This window comes from Nyctereutes procyonoides, unplaced genomic scaffold (genome assembly GCF_905146905.1).
Source record: "Nyctereutes procyonoides isolate TBG_1078 unplaced genomic scaffold, NYPRO_anot_genome, whole genome shotgun sequence".
NCBI lineage: Eukaryota > Metazoa > Chordata > Mammalia > Carnivora > Canidae > Nyctereutes > Nyctereutes procyonoides.
This window is the reverse complement of record NW_026575043.1, coordinates 26,629,264-26,656,884: the sequence shown is the minus strand read 5'-3', so window position 1 is coordinate 26,656,884 and position 27,621 is coordinate 26,629,264. Positions and strand designations below refer to the sequence as shown.

The 27,621-nt window shown below is 59.4% G+C and overlaps 1 protein-coding gene across 7 annotated transcripts; it reads left to right on the top strand.

Moving 5' to 3' along the window:
• The first annotated feature begins 444 nt into the window (after positions 1 to 444).
• Positions 445 to 27,455, top strand: STAMBPL1 (STAM binding protein like 1). Of its 7 annotated transcripts, XR_008664138.1 has the most exons (12): positions 904 to 2,049; positions 10,494 to 10,571; positions 13,284 to 13,501; positions 15,720 to 15,795; positions 17,539 to 17,634; positions 19,080 to 19,437; positions 20,212 to 20,336; positions 22,344 to 22,481; positions 25,356 to 25,468; positions 26,348 to 26,447; positions 27,133 to 27,242; positions 27,346 to 27,455. XR_008664138.1 is itself a non-coding variant. In XM_055323071.1 (11 exons), exons 2-11 carry the CDS (start codon positions 10,542 to 10,544, stop codon positions 27,187 to 27,189), a joined length of 1,311 nt encoding a protein of 436 aa, XP_055179046.1. In that variant the 5' UTR covers positions 445 to 524; positions 10,494 to 10,541; the 3' UTR covers positions 27,190 to 27,455. The 7 variants fall into 7 exon arrangements, 5 of the variants coding, with proteins under 5 accessions (XP_055179046.1, XP_055179047.1, XP_055179049.1 ...); XM_055323071.1 differs by lacking the exon at positions 904 to 2,049 and adding an exon at positions 445 to 524 and having other exon boundaries at positions 27,133 to 27,455; XM_055323072.1 differs by lacking the exon at positions 904 to 2,049 and adding an exon at positions 632 to 794 and having other exon boundaries at positions 27,133 to 27,455.
• The last annotated feature ends 166 nt before the right edge of the window (positions 27,456 to 27,621 follow it).

Here is a 27,621-nt window from a genome sequence, read left to right as displayed (position 1 = left end):
AAGTAAAAATATTTTTAAAATACATTTAAAAAGAAATGCAAACGCGGAGACGAGGCCTAGGAGCTGGCCGTGCTGGAGCCAGGAGGAGCTGCGCCGCGGGGCCCAGGGGGCGGGGCTGGGGCGCCAGCGGGTCCTGGGGCGCGGGGGGGGGGCAGCGGGTCCTGGGGGCGCCCGGGGTCGGGGGGTGCAGCGGGGGCTGGAGGCGCCCCGGGTGCTGGGGGCGGGGCTGGAGGCGCCCGGGGGCGGGGGGGCGGGCGCCGGTGCTCTCTGAGTCCGGCACCAGCGAGCCTCCCCGGCAGCGCGAGCCTCGGGGCGGGGCGGGGCGGGGGGAGGCGGGGGGGGGGGTCGGGCCCCCGCAGCCACAGCCCCTCCCCGCCGCCCAGCCGAGAGCTCTGGGGCCCCGCCCGGCGCGGGTTCGGGGCTGGGGGGGGCGGGGCGGTCCTGCAGGAGGCCGGGCGCAGGCTGCACGGCCCGGATGCGGGCGCCCCAGGGGCAGCGCCGCCGCGGGGAGGAGCCGGCGGGCGGTGAGCGCGCGGGAGCGGGGCGGGGGGTCGCGGGGACCCGGGGGGGACCCCTGGGGGGGGCGGGGCTGCGGGGCCCCTCCCGGGCCGGGGCGCGCGGTGACCGGGTCAGGCCGACGCTCCGCGGGGGGTGGGGGGGCTCCCCGGCCCCGACCCAGGGCGCAGCCTCCCCGACCCGGTGGGGCCCCCGCGGGCGGGCGTCGCTCTGTGTCCCCCGGAGGCCCCGGCGCCATCCACGCGGCCGAGGCGGAGCCGGAGAGGCCAGGGCTGGGGGTGAGCAGCCAACCACCCGGGAAACGAGCGGAGCGAGCGGGGGGGGGGGGGGGGGGGGCTCCTGGGACCGGGCCGAGGTCGGCAGCGCAGCCCCCCCCGCGGGGCGCAGACCCAGGTCGGGGGGCGGGGGCGGGGGGGGCCACCGCGCTGGGCCCGGGGTCAGCCCCAAGGTCACCAGGGCAGGCCTGCGCGGAGCCCCCTGGATGCCGCCTCCTGCTCCCGCGGGCCGCCCGGGCCTCCGGGGCCGCCCGTTCCGGGCCCCTCGCTCCCCCGGCGCCCCCCCAGGGTCCGTGTCCCTGCGTCAGGGCCTCGGAGGAAGAGGCTCCCCGCTCCCGGGCCGGCGGCAGGTCGGTGGCAGGTCCTGGGGCGCTGCTGACACGACTGGCATAGATAGACGTTGTTACAACAGCTGCCCCTTTTTACTCTTTTTACTTTCCGTGCATGGGACTTGGCTAAGCAGGGCTTGGTCACAGCCCCGTAGGGACACTTCCCAGGCCTGCTTGACGGCCAAGATCCAGGAAGTCTGGTTGACTTGACAGGGGGAAAGAAAAAAAAAAAAAGAAAAGCCTAGTAGATCTTGCTCACAAGAGGAGGGGGAGGAGGAGTGTGAGAGGCCCCCGGGGATTCCCCCACCCCCCACGAAGGTACATTCACCAGCAAGACACATCTTCATCCTCTGGCTTCATGACTCTGTGTGACACCAGCGCTCTTTAATCCAGCCTGTGCGGGATTTGCAAGTACGGGGTGGGGACGATGACAAATGAGTCAGTGTCATTCTCCAGAGTATTGGAGTCAGCGTGAGGTCCCTGGGGCTAGAGGGTCACAGCTGCCCGGCCAGTGCTGGGGACTCTGAAGTGTGCACCGTCCCGGTTCAGCTTGACCACCCTCCAGTGTGGCTCCTTCCTCGCCCCAACGTGCTACAAGGTACCCGTCACTTCCTCCAACTTCCTCCAACCGGAGCCCGACCCACCCAGGACAATCTCATGGGCCCCAGGCACATCAGGACCCTGCCGGGACAAAGGCAGCGGTCGGCACCGCGTGGGCACCTGTCGCCGTGCCCGTTTCAGCCACCCGCACACGGCCGGGCAGCAGGACACACGAGCAACATTCAGAAGCCCGGAGCTGAGCCAGAACATCAGAACATCCAGCTCGGGAATGATCTGGATGCAGCCACACCGGACGCCGTTTGCGTTCACAGGCGGGTCAGGTGAACTTCCAGTACAGTCGTGCACCCCCGCGCCGAGTGGGGAGCCAGGTAAGCGTCTGGCAGACTGCTAAGTCCTCCCAGCACGTGGTGTCTGGATTTCAAAAATTTTAAATGAAGTCCGTGTTGTTTGTCCGTGCATGCGGTTGCTCTAGGGACCTTAGATCCGACCGCGGGTTACTTGGTGGCTTACGGTTATCAACAGCAGCGCCTCGGTGTAAGTGCAGTGATTCATATCCGCCTTGGTTTGCTCCAGGCTTTTTTTTTTCCAAAGATGTTATTTATTTATTCATGAGAGACACAGAGAGAGAGGCAGGGACCCAGGCAGAGGGAGAAGAAGGCTCCCTGCGGGGAGCCCGATGCGGGACTCAATCCCAGGACCCCAGGGTCACACCCTGGGCCCAAGGCAGATGCCCCACCCCAGACCCCGGAGCCCCCGCCCCGCGCCACTCTACTTAGCCATTTAAGGTACTCATGGAAGTGGGTGCGGTATCTGAGCTCAACTATTAAGGCTGTTAAACCTTTTTTTTTCTTTTCTTCTTCTTCTTCTTCTTCTTTTTTTTTTTTTTTTTAACAACGTCAGTTTCCGTCCCCAGTCCCTAGGCGTTTGCCCTGTGGCTCATGATCTAGTTTCAGGGTCAAAGGTCAGAACGCTGCCTGAAATGTCCCCGGATGTTAGCCTTCTAGTGCGCATCAAGAATGTGCATTTTCTCTGACGTCCTTCCCCGTGTGTCTTTCACTCAAGCTTGTTTCGTTCTGAGCAAAAAAAATCAGGTGAGATCCTGAAGCGTCTAAAATATTCTTCTGCTGGGCTGTGTGCGAAGTAAATATGTCAAATAAAACATCGCTCATCACGGTTTGGAGGTAATGTAGGCGCCGCTCTTGGCGCAGCCGTGGCTGGTGAGCACCTGCTGGGCCCACAGTCGCTGCAGCCCACCTCCGGGCGGGCTGCCTGTTTGCCCCCTGCCCCGAGGGCCCTGCGTGGCCCGGGAGGGGGTTTCGGGAGGTGAGGCGGCCCATTGCCGGGAGGTTCCTTGAGAGGTGTGGGCTGATGGTGGCCTTGCAGGGGACGATGGTGGCCTTGCAAGGGACGGTCTGGCAGGTGGAGGATGGAGGGGAGGGAGGGCGGTGGGACGTCGCGTCACAGAGTGACAGGCGTGCCAGGCATCCTGGCGACACTGGGGAGGGAACCACCCGGACCTGCCTCGGTGCCCGGCAGGAACTCGCCATTGCTGTCCCCCAGCCGGCTTGCAGACACCTGGCAGAGGCCTAGGAAGAAAGGGTAGCCCTTGGACGTGTGGCAGAGCCGGACGCTGCGCAAAACCGTCACGCGCGCCACCTCACGGGCCGCCGAGCGCATAGAAGCTCGAGTCCCTCCTGCCGCCGATGGCCGTGTGTCCTTGGGCAGCTCGTGGGTGCCTCCGAGCCCGGGCCTCTTCGTTTCTTGGCTGGGTGTCCCATTGTGTGTCCCCAGCCTCGGGGCAGGGCTTGGTGGGCGCACAGGGAAGGGCGTCTCGGGGTTCCCGGCGCCGCTGGGTGCTGTCGGTGCTGTCACTGTGGCCCCTAGAGCGATGCACGTGGTGGGCATCCCCTACAGATGAAGAACCCGCAGACCTGAGTGCCAGGCCACCAAGGGTAGGGTGGGCTGTGGGCAGACGGCTGCCCGGCCCTGGCCCCCCACGGGCTGGGCCTGCACACTACCTACGGGGAGCCCGATGCGGGACTCGATCCCGGGCCCTGGGGTCACGGCCTGGGCTGAAGGCAGCCGCTCCCCTCCCCGCCAGCCTCCCAGGGGCCCACAGTGGTGTCTTTGAATCTGAAACAGTCCCTCCCTGTCTTCCATCATCTGGACACTTGTGAAGAGCAGTAACCATTGGCTTTATGGAACGCCCTCCACCCGTGTGGCCTGAAGTTTCTTCATGAGTGTGCGAGTGCGTGCGCAGCGGCAGGCGGGTGTGGACTGGGCGGCGGGCACACGGAGCTGTCTCCAGGGCTCACCAGGTTTTGTGTGATCGACAAGCGGTTGGCGCCGTTCAGGAGGAGGGGACCTTGGCGCAAGTCGCAAGTGCCACCCTGATGTGGTGACTCTCCGTGCCAGCGTCAGCGCCGGCGGTTCTGCTGCCTGCTTTTGCTCCGGAACCCTGGGAGGTCCGCTCAGCTTCCAAGGTTTGGGGCTCTCCTGCACTCCCCCCAGTAGCTGTGTGTCCCCCTCCAGGCTTCGTGTCGCAGAGTTGTGAGTTACATAAGAAGCTCAGGGTAATTGAGGCTTCGCCTGGTGCAAAGGGAAACTGTAGCCCTGTCTAAACTCCTCACAGAAACGTGAATTCCACACAGATTCAAAACTATCCAACCACGGGCGCCTGGGGGCTCCGTCGGTGAAGCTTCTGCCTTCGGCTCCGGTCATGCTCTTGCGGTCCTGGGTTCGAGCCCCGTGTCGGGCTCCCAGCTCAGCGGGAAGTCTGCTTCTCCCTCTGCCTCTGCCTGCAGCTCCCTCTGCTTGTGTGCTCTGTCAGATAAATAAATGACATCTTAAAAAATATACACCCAACCACAAAACTACTGGAAGAAGAGATTGGTGGACACATTAAGAAATATTTTTGGCATTAGTGAGTTTGAAGACTTTTTATAAAAATGATGAAAAAACTCAGATACCATAAAGAAAAGATGGAACCATCTTACAGGCTGAAATGTAAACATTTTGTACAAAACTTAAACATCCTTCAACCCAAAATGCCACCTAAACTAAGAAACGTCGGACGGAGGATGGAAATAGAAAATGCACCATTTTCAGACGCACGGTAATCATTGTTCAGGCAACAATCATCTTTCGATGCTAAAATTAGGGGCCAAGGTGTATTTGCAGGTTCCTGAAGTAACTCACAAAGGAAAAATATAGAATCTTTACAAGGAAGGGGCCTGGCAGCCGTGATTTAAACAAGAGATCAAAGTTGACGTCACCAGTGATGGGGCAAAAGCTGCCTCCCTGTGCACTGAGGAGGACACGCTTGTTTCTGAAGGTTTGCTTTGTGTTTTTTTTTTTTCCAGAAAAAGAATGCATAGCTGTCTCTGTTTCCTGTATTTTGTCTTAGTAGCAGTTACCACGCATCTCTGCCTCACCCTGCCCCTCGCAGAATGTTTGTGTACGAAGATCCGTTAGGATCTGTCTCTCTGGTCACTGTTGTGTCGCTAGCGCCTAGCAGAGGCCATTGGTTCATAAATAACGTCGTACACATAAACTGACGACTGGATTTACTGGGAGCCAGCGGTATTTGCAGGAAAGATGTAGTTAGCCTTGGGGCATCCCAGGTGCGAGATCACAGTTGGGTGTCCCGGTGGAAGCGGATGGAAGAGATTTGAAGACACGGTGCTGAGGCTCAGATGGAGCATCAGTCCGAGTCATGACAAGACGTGTCCCGGGGAAGGAATAAAGGTGTGTTAGCAGGAAAGGCAGGAAACGGAGAGTTGAGATGCAGGGTGACGACGGGTGTCAGGGGACAGACACCTCTGCTTCGCAGAGCCCACGGCAGGAGCTTGTCCCACGGCAGAAAACACGCAGCTGATCCAGGCCAGGCTTTCAGGAGGTTGCTCGTAACTGCCTTGGAGCAGTGTGGCCAATGTCGTGAGCCTCGGGTCTGGGTGTGCGTCCAGAACTGCTGGGCGGCCTGATGAGAATAGAGGCCTGCGCCGTGCTCTTCCCAGAAGTTCAGACTGATGGGATCCAGAAGTCTGTTTTCTTGTGACAACCACTTTCCTGCTCTACCAAGGAGTTGTGGTGGAGGTGGTCGAGGAACCACACTCAGAGGCAGCCCCACGTCAGAGCAGGGGTTTTGGCCGCGGGCCAGGAGACCGGAGAGGGTGAGAGCTGAGCACACAGGCCCAGCAGCAGCCCAGCCCCGGCAGCTGAGGCCGTGTGCATGCGGGGCTCCCTGAGCACTGTCAGAGGGGCGGCCAGGCCGGGCTGAGGAAGGACAGGGCCTATTTTGCATTGACCTCCTGCCTCGATGAGGTTTTCTCGTGCAAAACCAAAACCGCGAGAGCTGCCGTGCGGGGGACGCATGGAACGGCTGCGGTTCCTGTGGTCAGGGAGCATCGGAGACGTGCTCCTCCATTTCTCCAAAAGGAGAACTTTTGCTTTTGAGTAGTCATGCCGGGCTCAGGGCATCTTGGTCATGGCCCGTCCTCAGGAAATTCATGAAAATGAAATCAAATTGATTAATAATGCCCGAGCACTGACCTTGCATCTCTGAGCTTCAGGCAACTGGCAGGCAAGAAGATGATGTTATTTTAAAAATTTATTCTGACTCACTGTGCCTCGTGGAATTAGATAACTCCTGGATGGTATTTTGTTACAAGCTTATTGCAGCAAAAAAGAGAAGTATGTTAAAATATACATTAAAGCTGAGTGGCTTACGGGTGGCTTCTTTTCTTTTCTTTTTTTGGGGGGAGGTGGCTTATTTTTAGAAGGCATCATTTCCAGGAAATTTTAGTACCTCTCTAGCAGAATAATGCTCATGTGGATTTAAGATGACAAAATAATTGTGCACAAATGTGAATTTCTCCCCGAGAGCTCAAATTCATTCTCTTAAGTGTTTTATGATGCGTATCAATCATACCGTCTCATTAAGGAAAAAAAAATATGGAATCCTAAATTAGCACATTTGTGAGCACATGAAATGCCCTTTGAGCACTGAGGGGGGCTCTTGATGGGATGAGCACAGGTGGTCAGTCCACAGCCAGCCAGTCATTCTGCATAAAATATAAGTGAAGGGAATGAACGCCCTTTTATCTTTTTGGCAGAGAGAAGATTGTGGATCAGATAGCTGTTATGCTGAACTGAAATGTCATTTCTTCCTTTTCTCTGCTTAAGTACATTTACTGGCAAATCATAGAACATAGACAACAAGGAACAATCCTCAAGAAGTGAGGATTAAGGGTCTCACTCAGTTGATTAAGCATCTGCCTTCGGCTCAGGTCATGATCTCAGGGTCCCGGGATCGAGCCCCACATCAGGCTCCCTGCTCAGCGGGGCGGCTGCTTCTCCATCCTACTCCCACTCACACTGTCTCTCAAGTAAACAGAATCTTAAAAAAAAAAAAAAAAAAGTAGCTAAAAATGAACTGGTATCTTAATTCTAAATATGGTGAGAGTAATGAAATAATAAAAATAAGGACAGAAGTTAATAAAAATAAGGTTGCAGGATGAACCAACCAAAGTTGATTCTTTGAAAAACATTTTCCAAAAAAAAAAAAAAGAAAAGAAAAGAAAAAAGAAAAACTTTAGCAAAGTAGCTAAATTTCTGACAATGTTAACCCAGGAAGAAAGAGGAAAACCCATAAATAGCATTAGGAATGAATAGGGAGGCATAACTACAGACCCACTATTTACTTATTTAAAAATATATTTATTTGAGAGCGAGTGGGTGAGTGGGGAGGACAGGGCACACAGAGAGAGCATCTCAAGCAGGCTCCCCCCAGCATGAGCCTCATTGAGCCCATGACCCTGGGATCACGACCTGAGCTGAAACCAAGGGTTTGACGCCTCACCGGCTGAGCCATGCAGGCGCCCCGGGACCCGTGAATAATTGAGAACGTCTGAAGAGAGCTCTGATTATCTGCATTTGAAAAACAGATAAAATGGGACACAATTAGAAAACTTGAGCTAACTAAAATGGGCTCCAGGAGAAAGCAGAAAACCTGAATATTCCAATGACCCTTAAAGCATCCAGCCAATACGTGACGTTTCTCCCCAGCCGCCCGGCCCCCCACACCACCAGCCACCTCCCTGTGCGTTCGTGCTCCAGATCATCGAAGGCGTGACATGTCACGTCCGCATCCTGTCATTCTTATCCAAGCACCAAGACCGGCCTTGCCCTGATTTCAGCATCAACTATCAAATGCTGCTTGAGCCAACGCCAGGGATCCTCTGCCCCTACTTTGGAGTCCCCGCCTCGCCACTTGCTCGGGTTGCTCACCTGTTCTGGGCCCCGGCTTCCTCACCAGGGCACGCGGGTGGTGCTGTGGCCCGTCGCTGATGTCGAGCATCGGGCTCTGGGTTACACAGCGTCCTTTTTCCTTGCCTGCCCTTCTCCGGCCCTGTGCAGGGGGAGAGGCTGCGGTCCTGCAGTTTGTGCCTGGAGCCCAGGTGGGAGCCCCGGTGCTGGGACCCTGCACCTCTGGGCTCCGTGGGCCCGACCGGCTCAGGCCTTGGAGCCCAGGTGGGAGCCCGATGTGGGACTTGATCCCGGGACCCGGGGACACGGCCTAGGCCTGAGGTGGACACTGCACCCCGGAGCCCCCCCAGGCACCCCTGACGCTCCCTTTTCACCCCAGGGTGGCGTCTAGAGCCGCTGCCACCCTGTCCTCCAGGGCCATGAGTGACACTTGGACCTCCCTTTGGGACCCCAGGCTCCAATTCAAGAGGAATCATGCTCTTGGGCTGTGACCCTGGGGAATGTGAGGTGTCGGCTGGGAGGCGGACCTGCCCCGTCCCCGCAGTGGGACCCACCTGTGCTGTCGCCCTGGGCCCGGCTGGGGGTGCTCAGGGCTTCCCGCGGCTCCTGCCTGGCTCCCCTCTGCGGGTGGTGCTCACAGCTCAACCAACAACCCAGCCCCCCCCCCCTTAGAAGGCGGTGTAGGCAGGAGCGAGCTGGGTATCGGCGGCCACGCGGGGAGGGGCCGGGGTAGCAGCAGAGGAAGCCCCTCGGGAGCTGCGGCGCTGGCTCAGGGTTGGGGCGGCGCTGGGTGCCGTGAGGTCACAGCCAGGTGCCCCCCGGGGTGCGGGGAGGTAGGGGCGGCTTCAGGTGGCCCTGGGCGCTCCTGTGGAACGCTTGCCAGAGTTGGAGCTGCCACAAGGGGCACCCTGTGTCCGTGCAGACCGTGAGCCTGGAAGAGCGCGGCAGGTACCCACGGCAGGTGGACGGACGGGCAGGTGGATGGGGCGGCCGCGACCGCGGGGCAGGCGGGGCCTTGAAGGCTGTGTTGCCCTACCTCTGCCCGAGCCTGGAGCCTGCACTTCCAGAGGAGCTGAGGTGTGACTGCAGGTGGTGGCGGCACTGCCCCTCGCCCCAGGGGTCCTCCCTGCCCTCCACATCCTCCCCGCCCTCCCCATCCTCCCCACCCTCCTCATCGACCCTGATCTTCTCCGTCCTCCCCGGCTCCTCCTTGTCCTCCCCTGCACCCAGCGCCCATCGTGCAGGTGGCCCAGCAGAGCACCGGGCAAGGGGGCCTGCGGGGGCCCTGCTTGCTGGTCCTGGGAAGGGCAGGACAGGGATCCTGCTGCCCTGATGGACCCGGCCTCGAGCGGGGGGGGCATCTGCACGGCCGGGACGCTGCCTTTCTCTTCTTGCTTGGCCGCAGCCTCCTGACAGGCGCCCCTGTCTGCCTGCTCCTGCTCCCCCCTCCCCTCCTCTCCCTCCTCCCACCTTCCCCCCATCTCCCCCCCCCCCCCCCGTCTTCCCCTCTCCCCGTCTCCCCTTCTCTAACCCTCCCCCCTCTCCCCCTTTCCCCCACCCCCTCCCCCCTCTCCTCACCCGTGGAGCCCCCAGGGGCCCCCATAACGGTTCCAACAACAGCTGAGACTCTCGTCACCTCAGGTGTGCAAGGGACTTTCCTGGGCACCCCACTCTGTCTGCTGATCCGCTTGAGTTCTCGGGAGGCCCTGAGTCATTCCTGCCACCGTCACCTGCACTTACTACCTGCGGGTTTATAGCTGGGTCCTCCACTTGGCGTTCACCTGGGGGACAAGTGTAGGGGCTCATCGGGGCTGTTCCAACTCCTGGGGGGCAGGGGGACGCATCCGTGATCCTGCAGCTGAGCTATGTCCACAGCTGAGTCTGTAGGGCCGGCAGGGGAGCTGCTGGGCCCCCAGAGCTTTCACCTGATTGGGCCAGGCCCGCCCCGAGTTCTCTGTGGCTGGAGTCGGTGCACTGGTTAGACATCCTCCTATATCCACACGACCCCTCATCTGGAGCGCCGCACCAACATGCGGGCGAGGTCCCTTGGTGACAAGTTGGCCGCCTCTTGTCCACACTCAGAGGGAAGGTGCCGCACCCTGGGGACCCAGAGGCAGGGCTCCACCTGCTGGCTCCAGGCTCCCGGCCCCCAGGGCCCAGCCTTTGTCCCTTGGAGCCACGTCCTGAGTGCAGGAGCTCAGCAGCGTGCCAGCAGGCCGCATGTCCCCTGGCCACTCCTGAAGGTCCAGGAAGAGGGTCCATGGCCGCCTGCGGCTCTGTCCCAGGCTCCATCCTCGGCTCCGTCCCGGCTCCATCCTGACTCCGTCCCAGGCTCCATCCTGCGCTCCGTCCCGGGCTCCATCCTCGGCTCCGTCCCGGGCTCCATCCTCGGCTCGGTCCTGTGCTCCGGCCTCGGCTCCGTCCTGGGCTCCGTCCTTGGCGCGAGGCCCCCATGACCGAGCACTCAGGGCGCACAATCCCTGCGGTTTGTGTTCTGCTGTCAGATGCTCAGAAAGTAACTGTGGCTCTGCTTGTCTCTGCGCAGATGAAGTGACCGGGACGCAGCGCGAGTGGGTCCTCTGCGGCTGACGACATGGACCAGCCGTTCACCGTGGCCTCCCTGGTACGTGGCGGCGCCCGCTGCGGCCCCCGTGGGGCCTAAAGCCCCAGTGACCAATCGGCAGGTGCGAACCGAGGCGGTGGTGGCACGGGGTCCACCCTGCACATGGTCCTCTGCCAAGTGGCTCCTAAGCCGGCTTAGCCCAGGTGAAAATAACTCATTTTGATCCACAAGAGCGCGAGCCTGCAGTGGACTGGGCTACCCTCGGGTGCCGTCCGTCCTGGCCGTGGGCGCCTGCAGCGCAGGCTGTGCGGCCGGCCTCTGACCCCGCGGCCGAGGGCTCCGGGGCGCAGCAGGACCGTGTGCACACTCGTGTGTCGTGCTTCCCTTTACGCCCATCATGCCCGCACACTGGCCGTACAAGGAGCAGGAGCCCGAGGGCGCCAGGCCGGGGCTCAGGGACGTGCAGGGCCGTGCGGGGAGGTGGCCCAGTTCTGCACACAGCACAGCCGAGCAGTATGTGGGACGCCCTCAGCCCAATGGGGCCCGATGGACACACGCGGGCCTGACCGTCACCCCCTCGATGGCCGGCGGGATCAGGGACCGCAAACAGGCCCCGGCCCATGGCGTCCTCCAGGATGCTCGGTTGCCCCAGACGCTGGCAGCCGAGCCCCATCACGCCCCTGTCGCGCTCCCACCCCGTGGCCAGGGGCTGTAGGGCCACGGGGCCCCCCACCCGCAGGGAGGGCACATCCTCCGGCGGCCGGCGGGTTTCTAGGGTGTCTCGTAGGGACATCAAATGTTCACGGCAGGCCACCGTGAAGGGAGCATGAAGGCCTCTCCCCGGGAGATTTTGTGTTTTCCTCGAGATCCGACGGAGACACTAGGCTCTTTCCCAGTTTCCTTCTGAAATCACTTCTGAGTCTGGGAAGCTAGGACCAGTCAGTGCAGGAAACGGAAATCTTACTTTTACTTTCAGGGAGAAAGGGAACCCGGTTCTGCCCGCCTTGCACGTCTCCGTGTGTCCCTCCATGCTCAGCGCCTGTGCTGCGAGGGACGGTCCTAGGGAGCAGGGCTGGGTGGACGCTGTGCACAAATAACCACCGTCCCGGCAGGCCGTGCAGTAGTGAAAAGTTAGCAAACCTGGAAACCCCCTTTGGAAAACGTGCTTATTACTTCCAGAGTTAGAGTTTTTTTTTAAATTTCCGATCATTTTCTGACGTCACTGGGGCCCTGCGGTCGGTCGAACCACGAGGGGCAGGTGGTGGCCCAGGCCGCGTGCAGCCCCCCAGCGCCCACAGCTGCACACCTGCCCGGGCCAAAGCCTGTGGGGGTGCGGCAGATTGGCTACTCGGAAGTGTGCCCCGAGCTGGGGTGGCGCCGGAGGAGGAGCTGCTGTGGGTGCTGCGGACAGCACCCACCCCGCCCCGGGCCTCAGTTGCTTCCAGGTGCCGGAGTGGGGATCCGGGGGCGCCCTTGCTGTCAGTGATGGAGCCCTGGAGGCTCCAGGTTGCCCCGTGGCCGCGAGGGGTCGCAGGACGCCTTCAGGGGAGGCAGCGGGGTGCTGGGGCCGCCTGGGGTGGGGACCGGCAGGGATCCTGGGCACGCCTCCGCAGGGGTCCCTCCCCGCCACCACAGGGGCCACCGAGAGAAGCAGCTGTTGGGTCTCTGGTTCTGTCGCTAGGGGGTCGCCGCCCAGGTGCAGGGCCGGCTCACGACAGGCTGGGGGGTGTCCCCCGGCCCCTGTGCCGCCCCGTGGGTGAGTGCAGCCGGTCCCTGGCCTGAGGGTGGTGCATGGCCGCCCGCCCCCCACAGGGCTCAGGCCTTGCCGCGCAGCCCACGAGCCTGAGGTGCCCACCAGGTGGCCATCAGCAGCAGGAGACAGAAAGCTGTTGGGCCTCAGCCTTCCCGGAGGCTGGCCTCTGCGCTGAGCGGGTACCCCGGGGTGCACGTTGTGTTCTCCCCGGACGTGTGCAGGTGCTATTTTCATGCACAAAACACAAGCGCGTGACCTCGCGTCACTGGTTCTGCGGGCGATCCCGTGCGTTGTCCCCGGCCAGGGCCTGGTGCACTGTGCCCGTCGTGGGCTGTGAGCACTCGGGCGCTTGCAGAGCCTTTTTATGTTAAAAAGAAATCGGTGGGGGGCGGCCGGGCGGCTCGGGGTCTGCCCTGGGCTCAGGGCGTGACCCCGGGGTCCTGGGATCGAGTCCTGCCTCGGGCCCCCCGCTTGGGGGGGGACCCGGCTTCTCCTTGGCTCCCGCCCTGCTCGTGCCCTTCGTCCCTCGCTCTCTGTTAAGTAAATAGATAAAATCTTTAAAAAGCAAAACAAACAAAAAAGGAAGAGGAGGTGGCCCTCTGCCCAGAAAGGCTGCTCTAGGACTGAGCAGGGGGGCTCAGTGGCCGAGGCCGCAGGGGTCCCCAGGGTGCCTGCTGTGCAAGGGACGCCCATCCCTGGAGACCCTGAAGGAGACCGCGGCTTGGAGGTGCCCCCGGCCCCACGCAGGCGACAACCCTGCCCCCCCCCCGCCCTCTTCTCCCGGCCGGGGGGGGGGCTCACCTGTGAGGACATGTGTGGCCACGCCCACGCCCCAGGGGGACACACCGCAGCACCTGTGCCACCTGGGGACGCTGCTGGCTCCCTGGGTTGCATGGCCGCGCCTCCCCTCGGGGTCCTGCCCTGTGCGTCCCTGGGCTCAGCAGGCGCGTCCCGAGAGGTGTGGGGTCGCCGTGCCACGACGCCTGCTGGGGCTCAGGGCCTCTGGCCTTGCCTTGCAGAGGAGGCTGGCGGCCCTGCCCGACCACACGGACGTGTCGCTGAGCCCAGAGGAGCGCGTCCGCGCCCTGAGCAAGCTCGGCAGCAACATCGCCATCACGGAGGACATCGCCCCGCGCCGCTACTTCCGGTCCGGGGTGGAGATGGAGAGGATGGCGTCTGTGTACCTGGAGGAGGGGAACCTGGAAAACGCCTTTGTCCTGTACAATAAATTCATAACGTAAGTCTGGCCTGAGAAGCCTCGCCCAGGGCCGTGTGGGGGGCAGGCGTCTTGCTGGGGCCGGGGACGTGCGGGACGACCCCGAGCCCGACCCCACGGCCGTGACCTCCAGACGCACTGAGTGGCGGGGTTTATGCTGCCGGGTACTGTGTGCAGGGCCCCGCGGCCTCCCTGGGCTCAGGGACCGCCGTCCCCTCGCTCGGCCAGAGAAGTGGCTTCCAGGGCCCTGCCCTTGGCGTCCTCCCGGGGAAGCGTGTGGCGCGCTGCTCTGCGCGTGGGAGCGGGAGCGTCGTGGGCAGGAGCTTATCCAGATGTGGCCACGACGCCCAGGCCGCCACGGATCCTGTACCCGCGCTCGTAGGGCTGGCGCCGGGCCGCGTCCCACCACGGGGCGATTCCGGGCAGGGAGCAGCGCTCAGCTGCACTCTAAGTCAGTGGGTTTTTATTTTTTATTTTTTAATTTATTTATGATAGTCACAGGGAGAGAGAGAGAGGCAGAGACACAGACAGAGGGAGAAGCAGGCTCCATGCACCGGGAGCCCAATGTGGGATTCGATCCCGGTCTCCAGGATCGCACCCTGGGCCAAAGGCAGGCGCCAAACTGCTGCGCCACCCAGGGATCCCAGTCAGTGGGTTTTTAAAGATTTATTTAGGGGCACCCGGGGGCTCAGGGGCGGAGCGTCTGCCTCGGGCCCAGGGTGTGCCCGGGGGGCTCAGGGGAGGGGGGGGACTTGAGCTCCAGCCATGACCCCCGGGTCCCAGGATTGAGTCCCACGTCAGGCCCCCCCAGGGAGCCTGCTTCCCATCTGCCTAGGTCTCTGCCTCACTTCGCCTGAGAACACACAGAGGGGGATGGTTGGCAGCGCTCGCCTGCCTGGGCAACCTCTGGCTTCTAGGGAGCCCACAGGTTGTTTGAAATGGGAAACAGTTGGGCATCCCTGACGATTTCCCAAGAAACTGAGTTTCTGAGCCCTAAGTGACTGATTGCCCGGGTCTGGTTCCCTTCTGCTGGCATTTTTGCACATGTTCCCGGGGGATCTAAGCAAGAGGACACCGGCGACAGAGGCATCCCCATTAGTTGAGCAGAGATGGCGTCCGCGGCCCATCGTGATCCATCGAGGAAGGACTCCTCAGGCCCTGAACAGATGTCTACTGAGCGCAGATTGTGGGCTGGACGCTCTTCTACGGGTTAGGGCTGCTCAGTAAGGACCAAACCCCAGAATCCCTGCACCTGGGGATGCAAATCTTCATTTCACGGGGATGTGATCCATGTGGTTTGCTCTAAGGATTTCCCTTTACCTCTGCTGTCCTTTGTTCCTCGAAAAGGTGATGAAAAGTAGTGGGCTCCTAATTAGCACCTCATAATCCACTAGGGACTCTGGCCATCGAGTCCCTTAGCGGGCTTCCAGTTAAGGATCCGACCCAGACCCCAGGCCGCTCCTGCTTCGTCAGGGGTCCAAGTCTTTTTCAGTGGTGAGGACAGATGATCTTGGTCTTCCCGACTCTTGACATTTCTACAAATCCTCTGGGTTGCCAGCAGCACACGTGTGCGGGATGCTCTGGGGGGCATCAGGGGGTGCCCAGGACCTGACAAGGGCCAGGGCATGGGGAGCATCCTGACCCTCATAGCGCTTCATCCGCTGAGCTTGCCCCCCTGTGACACCAAGATCACACCCACCCCGGCCCTTGGTGGAAAGGCTGATGGAACGAATGTAGGTGAAATAGTAACGAGTCAAGGATATTTTTTTTGAAAAGGACTGTTGTTCTGTTAGAAACCGTCACGGATGGGATGCCTGGTGGCTCAGTCACTTGAGTGTCGGACTCTTGATTTAGGCGCAGATCGTGACCTCAGGGTTGTGAGTCTGCTTCTCTCCCTCCCCACTCCCCGGCCCTTCCCCTTGCTCATGAGCAGCCCCCCTCTTAAAATAAATGAAGTCTAAAAAAAAAAAAAAAAACCCTAAAAACAAAAAAATTAAACTATCATTGAGCTCTTTTCTTTTTTTTTAAGATGTTATTTATTTATTCATGAGAGATAGGCAGAGACCCAGGCAGACGGAGAGGCAGGCTCCATGCAGGAGCCCAACGTGAGACTCGATCTCAGGACCCCGGGGTCACACCCTGGGCTGAAGGCAGACCCCCCCACCGCTGAGCCCCCCGAGGCGCCCATCATGGAGCTTTTCACCCCGCATAATGCTGAGGATGTGTTCTCTTTGTGTAGCTTGTTCGTGGAAAAGCTTCCCAGCCATAGAGATTACCAGCAATGTTCGGTCCCCGAGAAGCAGGATATTATGAAGGTAGGTGGGGTTGATGCTCCCCCGGGGGATCGAATGCTGTACGAGGCTCCCTTATTGATCTCCTCCTCCTCCTCCCCCTCCTCTTCCTCCTCCTCCCCCTCCCCTTCCTCCTCCTCCCCCTCCCCGTCCTCTTCCTCCCCCTCCCCCTCCTCTTCCTCCTCTCCTTCCTCCCATCCTCTGGGGAGTTCGAGCACAGAAAATTCATTCCATTAGCCAAGATGTTTCGATTTCTTCCTGGGCCTTTAATCACTGAACGGAGCCAGCATGAGATGTCTAATTGAATCCTGGATGGTGTTGGGGGAGAGAGAACAGAAAAAATAAAGAATGTGCTCAGTGGCTTTGTGGTGTGAAGAAGGAATCGCTGGCTGTTCTCCCCAGAGGCGGCGAGGAAGGTGGTCCCAGGCCCCAGATCTGTCTGAGAGTCACTGTGGCTCGGGTGGACTCTTCCATACGGTCCTGAGCCCAAAAACCATTTGAAAATCGGTGTTGATTATTAAGGTGGCCCCGAAGTTCTAGTTCTTGTCCCGTAGAACCCCCAAAAGCAGGGTGTTATGAAGGTCTCGTGGGGGACTGGCCGAAGGCGGATTAAGTATTTGAGGGGTGGCCTAAAGGTCTCAAAGAAAAGGAAGATGGTAGTTGAAAAGTTACGTATTCACCGTCCACATTGGCCACTGATGGAGCTTCAGGTATTTTTAGCTGAGACTAGAGCCTTTTAAATAATATTTTAAAAATGTTTCCCACCTGTCTGTCTTTAGTTTGGGTCGCTCTTACATGGGGTAAGACAGTGGGCGCAAAGCCGGCCACAGCACGAAATCTTAGCACCCAATGACACGTGGCCTACAGGTAGTGGGAGACGGGCTCTCACCAGCGTGTCCAGCCTGGGGCTGCCAGCAGGAGCTCAGATTCTGTCAAATGGTAGATGCTTTTCTGAAGGGCCACCCATCGCCAGGCCTCGTGTAGCATTTCCACTGAGTTCCCTTGTTCGTTCAAGCCCACGGAGGCCCCCAAGCCGACTCTCCTGCTCTCAGTAGTTTTATTCTTATTTTTGCCCGTAGGATAAAGCTCTCCCAAAGCAATGGTTCATGCCTGTGGAGTGAAGGGGGGCGGGCGGCGGGTGACGAAAGATTAAGAGAAAGGAAGTGTTAGCGGAAGAGCCTGGCCAGAGTCAGAGGACTTGGATCCTGGTGGTAACAGGCAGTCGCTGCTGCGCGGGACCTTGAGTCTCCGTGGCCCTCCGTTCCCTCGTGTCTGAGAAGGAAGGTGGTGCTTGGATGAATCCAATTTTCTAGGAGAAGGCGTTTAGGATCCGGATCCCCCACCCTTCCCCTAAGCCTGTCGATTGAGGGGACCTGGGAGGCGGCCCGGGGTATGTGGATCCTCAGGGGCGTCCGTGCCTCCTCACGGCTGAGCCTGGGCGGCCCGGCCCTCGGGGCGCCTCTGCCCCTCCTGGTGCCCCGCCGACCGCACACCGTGAGTGTGCAGCCACAGACCCGCTGCCTGGGGACGGGTGCCGTGCGGACCGCCTGCCGGCCTCACAGAAGGGGAGAAGGGGCACCGCTCTCCCTGGCCTCCTGGGTCCTGTGCCGGAGCCACGGCAGACGGGCTCTGTTCCCACCATCACCTCCGGTTACTCGTGTCCCAATGTCTAACGCACGTGCCAGCTGTTTTTCTTTCTCAGCTGATGACCTGAGAGACTGTACCGAGGATCCCGCTAACCAATGTGTGTACATATATTTTTAAAAGAAACTGAAGGAGATTGCATTCCCGAGGACAGATGAATTGAAAAAGGACCTTTTAAAGAAATATAACTTAGAGTACCAAGAATATTTGCAAAGCAAAGTAAGTTCAAATGGTATATTTGTTTCGTGACTGTTTTCTGTGCGAACAGTTTTTGAATTTCATTTTCATGTGAGTTTTGTGTCATGTGCATTTAAATTAAAAATTAAAGACACAGTGATGTAAGAGCAATAAAAAATTCATGTTGATGTGCAGGTTAAGCGCTTGCACCAAACATGGCGTAATTTTATTTCCCTGCAATATCTGATCATGTGATGCATTAGAAAATAAATTTCCTACAGTAATTTAAATGGAGCCTTTGACCAACTCTTGCCGCTGGGACCGTGGGGCGGGCAGCCACTCTTTGGTGGTGACTGGAGGCGGCAGAGGCAGGGGAACGGGAGGTGGTTTGCAATGCATCTTACTATTTTGGCCTTGGAAATGCCAAGGTTGCCTTGAGAGGGAATAACCGCTGACCGTATGCGATGTGGTCGTAGCACCAATGGCTGGTGGCTTCTGGGTCATCACCACAGAAAGAGGGACAGCAACAGTGAGGTCTCGGGTTGAGAGGCCTTGGAGAAGCCATCGGCCCGTCTCTAGGACCTCTAGTTTAATGCTTGAGCCCCTCCCGTGTTTGCCATCGTTGTGTAGGTGGCTCTGCTTTTCGTTCCATTGTGCGCTTGTGTGCTTTGGACTTGTCACTCGTGCTGTCACCTTGGCTCAGTGTCATGAACTGCGAGCACGGCCCGGGAGCATCGCTGCGAGTCAGCTGGGAGTGTAGGGCTCGGTTGCGGGGCAGAGAGGGCGTCCCTCGGGTGCGGAGGGTGAGGACTTGGGTCGACTTGCCCCGTGAAGAGAGGAGGATGATCTCGGAGGCTTAGGCAAGGAGACTGCGCGGAGAGAAGGTCCCGGGCCGGTCCCCCTTCACGCCGGCTAGCGCAAGGTCATCCCCGCAGGGTCCCAGGCAGAAGGGCCTGGCCAGCCCTAATGCTGCCCGTGTGTCACAGTGGCCAGCAGGATCCCCGGGGCTCCCTCGGGAGGCGTCTCCCGGAGACGGAGCAAAGCCCGGGCGGCAGGTGTCCCCCAGGGCTTGTTGGACCCCTGCACCTGCTGAGTCGGGCCCGGCCCTTCCGACCAGACCGCGGTGGCTCGGGGCCGCCAGGTGCTGTGCGGGGGTGCCCGCCCCCCTCAAGCTAGTTTTCATCAGAACCACCTGAGGAGCTAATTGAAGATTCCTAGTCTCTGACCAGATACTGCCTGGAGGAGTTTGGACCCCGCGATGTCCTTGGGAGCCCCGGGAAGCGGAGGGCTGGGCGGCCACGGCTCGGGGGATCTGGGCGGCCTGGGCCTGCTGCGCTGAGCAGGTGGATGGTGTTGGCCGTGGCACTCTCATCCCCACGGGCACATCGCAGCGTCTGCCTCTCCGCCACCAGCCTGGAACCGGCTGGTCCCAGTTTGATGGCGTTGCCTTGGAAACTAACCTCTTGTTCGGCAACCGCGTTTTCCAGAACAAGTATAAGGCTGAAATCCTGAAACAGCTGGAGCATCAGAGCCTGATCGAGGCCGAAAGGAAGCGGGTGGCCCGGATGCGGCAGCAGCAGCTGGAGTCGGAGCAGTTCCTGTTCTTCGAGGACCAGCTCAAGAAGCAAGAATTAGCTCGGGGCCAGATGCGGAGCCAGGAAGGCCCGGCACCGCTGGAGCAGATCGACGGGGGCACCGTGTCCTGCTTCTCCGCACAGCGTGACGAGTCCCTGCTCGGTGCCTTCGCAGACCTGCCCACTCCCAGCCGCGCCGCCAGCTGTGCCGGCCACTCTCCGCCTGTGACCCGGGCCCTGAAACCCGCTGCCACCCTGAGCGCCGTGCAGAGTAAGTGACCGTCCCCGGGGGGCCCCTCCCAGGACCCGAGCGCGCAGCGGTGTCGTTGCCCCTTGGCGCAGCCCTCCGGTCGCGGCCTGCAGCGTCTGGTACAGAGACGGGGGGATGGGGCGGGGGGCATTGCAAGCCTTCGGTTTCTGGCCTGTGTTCAACCCCGAGCCGCGGGAGCATTAGAGGTGAACACCCGCAGGCAAGGTGCTGGGCAGGTTGCAAGACCTTCGCTTAAACCCGCAAAGCCGGTGCCCAGGCTGCCATGCGCGGGGGCTGTGGCAGGCAGGTGGCCTGCGGGGCCCGGCTTCGCCCCCCTTCCCGGAGCCCAGCAGTGGCCGCCCCACCCGAGACGCGGCCGGATGGCGTTGCTTCCAGTCACCCGAGGAGTCAGGAGAGGCAGCCGCTTAATGCGTTCCCCTCCCGCTAATCGCTGCTAAGATCAGCGCCCCTAGTACCGACCCCGGCGTCCGTGGAGACGCAGGGTCACAGGGGAGCCGAGCAGGGAACGTCCGCCGTGGCCCAAGGTCTGTGCCGCTGTCTGTGGCCCCTGCAGCTGCCCCGCGGGGGCAGAGTGGGCCCGGCTTGCGCCACCCGCGTGGTCACGGCCCGGGCCCCGCCGTCCTCGTTGAGCTCGCCTCTCGGGCTGCGTAAGTACAGGGAGCGCCCGGGACGCCACGTCCCTGTATTTCTCTTGGCCCGGTCGCGCTGACGCAGCTCTGGTGGCCGGGATGCGGGAACGTGTCTTTAGCTCTTTCTGCCTTTGCTCTCTCGTAGACTTAGTGGTTGAAGGCCTGCGGCGTGTAGTTTTACCGAGAGACCTTTGCCACAAATTTCTGCTGCTGGCGGAATCTAATACAGTGAGAGGAATAGAAACCTGTGGAATTCTCTGTGGAAAACTGGTACGGCCTGTGTTCCTGTCCTCCCGCCCAGCACACACGTGGGGGCGCCACTGACGGGTGACGAGCACGGCAGGGTAGAATCATCCCGAGGGCCGCACACATGATGACATGGCCGACGTAGTCCACTGACAGCTGTCGTCGCTAACGGACTGACGCTTCCGGGACACGGGATGCAGAAGCCAGTAGTAAATGCATCGAGCCACATATTAAGTCTCGGTCTAGAAAAATGAGGGACCCAGGGCACCTGAGCGGTGCAGCCCGTTGAGCGTCCGAGTCTTGGTTTCAGCTCAGGTCATGATGTCAAGGTCGTGGGATCCAGCAGGGAGTCTACTTAGGGTCTCTCCCTCTGCCTCTGTCCTGCGCCCTGCTCGCTTGCATGCTCTCTCTCTCTAAAATAAGTAAATACAATCTCTAAAATAAAGAACAATGATGGACATCAGGTCTTCGGATTCCCTAGACCACATCCCCGCCGCAGCTGTCTCTGTGACGGACGGTCATGTCGTTAACTCTGCAGGCGTCGTCTGGCCTCCCTTTCGCAGAAACACGCAGAGTAAGACCAGGGTTTGGCTGTTTTCCTTAGTTTCAGGCTGCAGTTTCGGCCAGCTGACCTCTCAGCACGGGTCCTATTTATGTTACGGAGGATTTTATCTGAAATATGTGATGAAAGATAATGTGAATATAGAAGGACAAGTGACGGAAGACACATTGGATCTGCACCTGCAAGGAGAGCGAGTCATGTCTTGTGGAAAGTGCCCTTCGTGGAGTCACTTGGGTCCGGGCACGTTTTCCCCCTAAACACTGATCCGGGGAACCGTGGCTTAACCGACCGTTTCACTGAGCACACGTCCTCCCTGCCGCACTCCCGTTCCTCCCTGGTCCTCCAGGAGACGGGGTGACAGCAGCCGCACACCTGCCATGTCCCTACCGCCACCTGGTTCACCTCCCCGGTGGCATGCGGTGGATGCTCCTTCAAGACATAGGTCCTACCTGGTTGGCTTGATGGTGCATCGCCATCTGCGCGCCACTCCCTCCATCACACAGCTGCGCCCGAAGCAGCTGTCGGCAGCCGTAGCCTTGCGTGGCCATGGCTTTGGCCCTGCGGTGGCCCGGGGGCGCCTCTGAAGGAACAGCCGGGTGCCTCCTGTCGGCGGGGCTGGCCTGCTCATGGGAGGACGGGGTGGCCCGGCCACTGGGGACTGGGCGCGGCTCTCCTCTGGGACGTCGGGGCGATCCCGAGATGGGCCGTTCACCCGGACCCGAAGGCATAAAGTCAGCCAGGACGGGGTGACGAGCGCGGAGGGGAGAGCCGCAGTGGAGGCCGCAGGACATGTACCCTGCTGCAGGAGAGCCCCGGCCCCGAGGGAAGGTGGCGCGGGGGGGGGGGAACAGCCCGCCCTGCATGAGCACCCCCACCTGAGCCCCCGCTGCCCCTTCCCCTGAAGGCAGTAATGTGGGGGCTTTCCTTTTTCTCTAAATGCAAACCCAAAACATTACCTTAATGGTGGAGAACTAAGTCCCTGTGAGTCCACCCAGGAGCAGAAGAGATTTGGGGAAGGATGTGAAGTTACGTACAGTCACATACGAACGAGACCTTCGACCCCCGCACACCGCAGAGTGCCCCCAGCACAACCACGGACTCCCCATAGCATCCCCCCACCAAATGCACCTGCTGTTTTGTTGTGATCTCTGAGTTTTTCCACCGCAAACGTAACATATCAAGACATTGTTTGTTGACTGACCTCTCGCGGACCAGCCTGGGACGCTCACTCTTGTCTACGTTTTCCATCGTGAGAATAGGTTATGGGCCCCCGAGAACGGCCCCCAGACTTCTGGCAGGTTAGCCACTGTGACACGTGAGGCTGATTCTCAGGGTCCGCGGTGGAGGGCTGCGGGCGGCGAGTCGTTTCTCGTCTCACCGCGAAACGCCCTGCTTCCAGCTCAGCCTGTGGGGTCTTGCCGTTTTTCTCTCTCAGATGCTGGTTATTCTTTTTGCTACTTGTTTTTCAGACGCACAATGAATTCACCATCACGCATGTGATCGTGCCAAAGCAGTCCGCGGGGCCAGACTACTGCGACGTGGAGAACGTGGAGGAACTATTCAGTGTGCAGGACCAACACGGCCTCCTCACGCTGGGCTGGATCCATGTACGTGGGGCCTCGGGGTTCGGTGTCTTTTCCACGGGTGTGGGGGGGTGGGGGCTGCGTTCCTCCTTGAGGAAATGGAGCTTCCTTGGAATCGTTTCTTGTTTCTGGTTGTTTCAAGTGCCATGAGCGTCCCCATGGCGTCGGGCCGGGTCTGCTGCCAAGTCCGATTGGGCAGCGCTCTGCTCCGCTCTTTTCCCTCACCGTCCAGTGTCGAGACAGAGAAACAGTTGGAAATTGGGTGACCCCCTTCGATGATTTTATGTGGCCTGACGGGGACCACGTCAGGTTTTTAACGGACTTGATGAGACACTCTTTGATATTCTCTTTCTCTTTACCGTGGGCCAATAGTGCGTTGTTCTAAGAGAACTTCCAAAACATTTTTTATGGTATTTTATTAATTTATTCATGAGAAAGAGAGGCAGAGGGAGGAGCACTCTCCCCACGTGGCAGGGAGCCCATGCGGGACTCAATCCCAGGACCTGAGATTGCGACCTGAGCTGAAGGCAGACGCTCCCCCCACGGAGCCTCCCAGGTGCCCCAGAAAAAGTTTCTTTTAAGCAGATGTTTTTATATATCAAATAGGGGCCATGCATCCTTCTGCTTCTCCCCCGTGGGCCAGGGAGGAAGGTACCACTGTGTAAACAGCCGCGGTGGAGCAATCCTGGGTTCCAGCACCTACCAGGCCATTGTAGGCGTGAGAAAGGGCTTATAAATTTTTTTTTAAAGATTTATTCATTCATGAGAAACCCAGAGAGAGGCAGAGACCCAGGCAGAGGGAGAAGCAGGCTCCCTACGGCGAGCCCGATGTGGGACTCGATCTCGGGCCCCCGGGGTCACACCCTGAGCTGAAGGCAGACGCTCAGCCATGGAGCCCCCCAGGTGCCCCGAAAGGGCTTATGAATGAAAACACCCGCGTTCAGATCTCAGCTCTGCTCAGAATTCATTACAGGAACGTGGGCCCGTTAGGTAAGCGATCCGCGCATCCGCGTCACCGTCCACGGAGCAGCCGTCACGGTAACCAGCTTACCCCGGCCTGTGTTAGAGGAGAGGAGTCCGTGAATTCCGTGGCACGATTCCTAGGTGAACACAGCACTTTCCTCGTGTCCTAACAGTTGAATGAGATAACACGTGGGGTGACCCGCTCAGAGCCCGGCCTGCCATCACAGCCAGTGGCATCTGCGGCCATCAGCGTCCGGGGCACGGCCATGCCTTGGTTCTAATATCCGTGGGGGTGACGGCTGCATCGCTCTCCACGGAGGAGCGGTTATTCTGGGGTGCACGTGACTGCTCCTGGCAGAAAGGAGGGGCTCGGGCATGCGCCGTGCGCATTCAGTCTGTGAGCCCCGGGGCCGCTGAGCGCTGTGTATGTCCGACAGTCACTTGCTGCCGCCTGGAGCTCTGGAGACCTCTGGGCAGTTTGTACCCCCCCTTCCCCCCCCTGCCGCTGGCATAGATGGCTCCACGTGGTGACAGCGGGTTTGCACAGGTCAGCAGGCGGGCAGACCCTCGTCCTCACAGCCTCACGAATGCTCTGGGTTAGAAAAGGTGGGATAATCCCGGTCCTCAATTGGCCTGTGTCTTTGTAGACCAAGAGCACCAGATACTCCTTCCCCGCAGAACACTTATCGTCCGTAAATAGATATCAACACCTCTTCCCTTCGTTCTCCTAAATCTCTTAAATCCAGTGAGTGGTAAGAGCTCGCATTCCCCCAGCAGGCTGTCACTAAGCGTAAGGCACGAAGCTGTCTTACGGCTCCACGCCCTGTAGTTGAGTGGCTCAGCCGGTTAAGCCGCAAACCCTTGGTTCTGACTCAGGTCACGATCTCGAGTCGTGCGATCGGGCCCTGTGTGGGACTGCACTCAGTGGGGAGTCTGCTTGAGACCCCCTCCTTCTCCCCGACCACCTGCTTCCATAAAAATGACAATATTAAAATAACGGCAGCAAAGACAGTGACAGATGCAGCAGACGATTTTGGTTCCTTTCTGTGTTAGGCACTGTCCTGAGGATTTTACATGGATGACCACATTTAATTTTAATGCAGCAACCTGATGAGGAAATAATTACTGTCCTTGAGCAGCCGAGGAAATGGGCATGCGGGGTTAAGTGGCCTTCTCAGCGTCACACAGCCAGCGAGCGACAGGCACAGGACCCAGACACTGCTTGCCAGGACCCGGGTTTCCTGATTAAACCAGACCCTTTCCTTTTTCAAGAGTAATTAGGGCTGACTGAATTCTAAGATCATGATGGGTGTACGTGCGTTTCACACTTGTGTGAGCCTCCGATCAGTGTCTCGGAAGCACAAGTCTGCATATGACCCCAAAGCTGGAAGATACACTTCCCAATGCAGACCCCATCCTTGTCATCATCCGAGTTTGCACTTGCTGGGGGGATGAGCCCGACCGTCTCCAGGCGCCCCAAGGCTTCTGCTTTCCTGCTTGTAGGGAATGACGACCCACGGACGGTGCGCAGTGCGGCGTGGTAACCCCGCGAAAGGCCTTCCTCTCGCGGCTGTGGGTTTGCCGACAGTCGCTCTGGATTTCCGACCCCAGCTGTGCCGCTGAGCGGCTGTGTGAGCACGATGGGCGACTGACCCCGAGGCACCGGGCCCCTGTGGGAGACGGGGTGCTGGGCCACTCCCCCGGCTCCTAGCATGGCGACCTGGTGTCCCTAGTAAGCAGGAAGCACGCGGGCACGAGCCAGGGCCCCCCTCCTCGATCGTGGTCATTCCATGGGGGCGCGAAGCATTTGTAAAAGTCCGATTTGATGAGTGACAGTCAAGAAGGACCAGGCGGGTCCCTGGAGACTTCTCGCAGGGCGGTGTGGCCTGGGCCGCGACGACGACCCGATAAGGCCCTCCTCTTTCCTGTTGGCAGACGCATCCCACGCAGACTGCCTTCTTGTCCAGCGTGGACCTGCACACCCACTGCTCCTACCAGCTCATGCTGCCCGAGGCGATTGCCGTCGTCTGCTCACCGAAGCACAAGGAGTAAGTGCCAACCGCACCCGGGGAGGCGAGGGCAACCCACGGCAGGTGCCAGCAGGTGGGGCGCGGGCTCTCGGCCGGGGACGCAGGGTCGCCGCCCCCACCTGCAGCTCTGCAGGCTCGGTGTCACTTAAGGTCCTTTCCACAGAATGCCCGGTGCTCCTGGGAGCGTGATCGCCAGCTGCATAAACGGGGTTATTTCAGTGTTGAGAAGAGTCCCAGCCTTAGCTGGTGACCTCCAGAGCCTGTCCACAGGGTTGGAGACAGTGACTGCTAGGGACAGATTATGTGCCGAGGAGTTGGACAACTCCGGGTGGAACCTTGGCTGCGGCCCCGCATGCATGAGGCCAGCAGGACACCTGCCCCTGGAGCTCCAGGCCCCTCAGGCCCGCCCATTGGGAGGGGTGGGAAGGAGCCGCTGCAGGGGGTTGGTGTGGAGGGCTGCGCCCAGGTCTGGCAGCCGCCGCCACTCACGCACGTGCTGCTGCTTTGAACGGCGTGCGCATGATTACAAACAGAAGCCGTAGGTGCCGCCTGGGGTCTCCTCCCATGGGGCCTGCTTCCTCTCCGGCCTCACGGGACAGTTCGGGTCCGCGGCCCCCACCCCGAGGCCCAGTGGGTACCTGCAGCTGGTGTCAGCCCCCGGGGACCCCCCATCTGCATTCCTGTGGTAAAGTTGGCCTAAAAGACCACTGTGAGGGCACGCAGGTGGCTAAGGTGGTGAAGCGCCCCACTCGCGTTTTCAGCTCAGGTCACGACCTCAGGGTCGTCGGACCCAGCCCCGCATGGTGGTCTGCGCTGGGCGTGGGACCTGCCTACGATTCCGCCCCCCGCAGCCCAACGATCTCTGACTTTGCCCCTTTTGTTTGCACCCGGAAACAGCACTGGCATTTTCAGACTCACCAACGCTGGCATGCTTGAGGTCTCCACTTGTAAAAAGAAGGGCTTTCACCCACACACCAAGGACCCCAGGCTGTTTAGCGTGAGTACACTGTGCTGGCTGTTGTTCACACTTACTTTTCACCTCTTCCTTTGTTTATTGTCCTTACGGATTCGGGGAGGGTGCACTACGGCCTAAAACACTGCTTCGCCCGGAGCTTCCTGACCCTGAGAGGTCATCGGTCTTTGTAGTTACTCCGGATTTCTTGCCCTTTTACTGCACGTGCAACACCAGTATCCCTGCAGCCGGTCAGTCCTGCACGAGCCCCCTTTCCATTTATGTATCGTCCTGACGCTTCACGAGCTGGTTTCCTCAGACCCCGGGAGGAAACAATGAAAGAAAATGAGATGACTGTCCCATGGATCCTTCTGTTCCGTGTGGCCAGATTAATGTTTCTGTAACAGTTCAGTGAAAACTGCGACCACACGTCTGGGCTGGCTTCCTACAGCCCCAGAGGGACCCCCGACTACATCTTTTCTAACTGCTCGTGTGGTGCTTCTCCAGCCGTAACATCAGAGAAACATTAAAGTCAGAATCTACCTAAAATGACAGTTACTTGGCAACCTCTGTACGTGTTTGTTGGAAGTGAATGAACACAATTTTATTTGTTCTGATCGGAAACATTTTCAAAAATTAGGAACATTTTAAATTAGGAAATTCATATTCCCTTTCTGCAGAGAATCGTGTTAAACATTCTGATGTAAAACCAATTCTTTTTCTTCCCTAGGTCTGCAAACATGTGTTGATAAAAGACATAAAAATAACCATGCTGGATCTAAGGTGATGTGTTCTGAAGACGAGCACCATTGACACCGGACACCGGTCCCTGGACCTGAGGTTGCGGGATTTTCTTAAGACGTTTCCTGAAATGACTGATATTTTATATTTATACATTTTAGATCAGAACGTTTGATATTTATTGTTCTTGCGCATTTTGAAGTTTTTCCTTTCAGGTTGCTCTGTCTGCAGGGTGATCACAGTGGTGTGAACTTCAGTAACTGTGAATGTGCCGATTCCATGACCACACAATAAACGATGCTGCAAACAGTGTGTCTGCTAGTCCTAGAAATGTCTGCGCACGTCTTCAGAGCTTTTGATGCTTCCCTGAATTTTGTTTTCCCCTCGTTCCTATAAAACATGATCTAAACAAGAAGTTCTGAGTGCCAGGCGGTCTCCGAGCCCAGCCCTCTGTTTCTGCCACCCTTCCCTGCGGTCG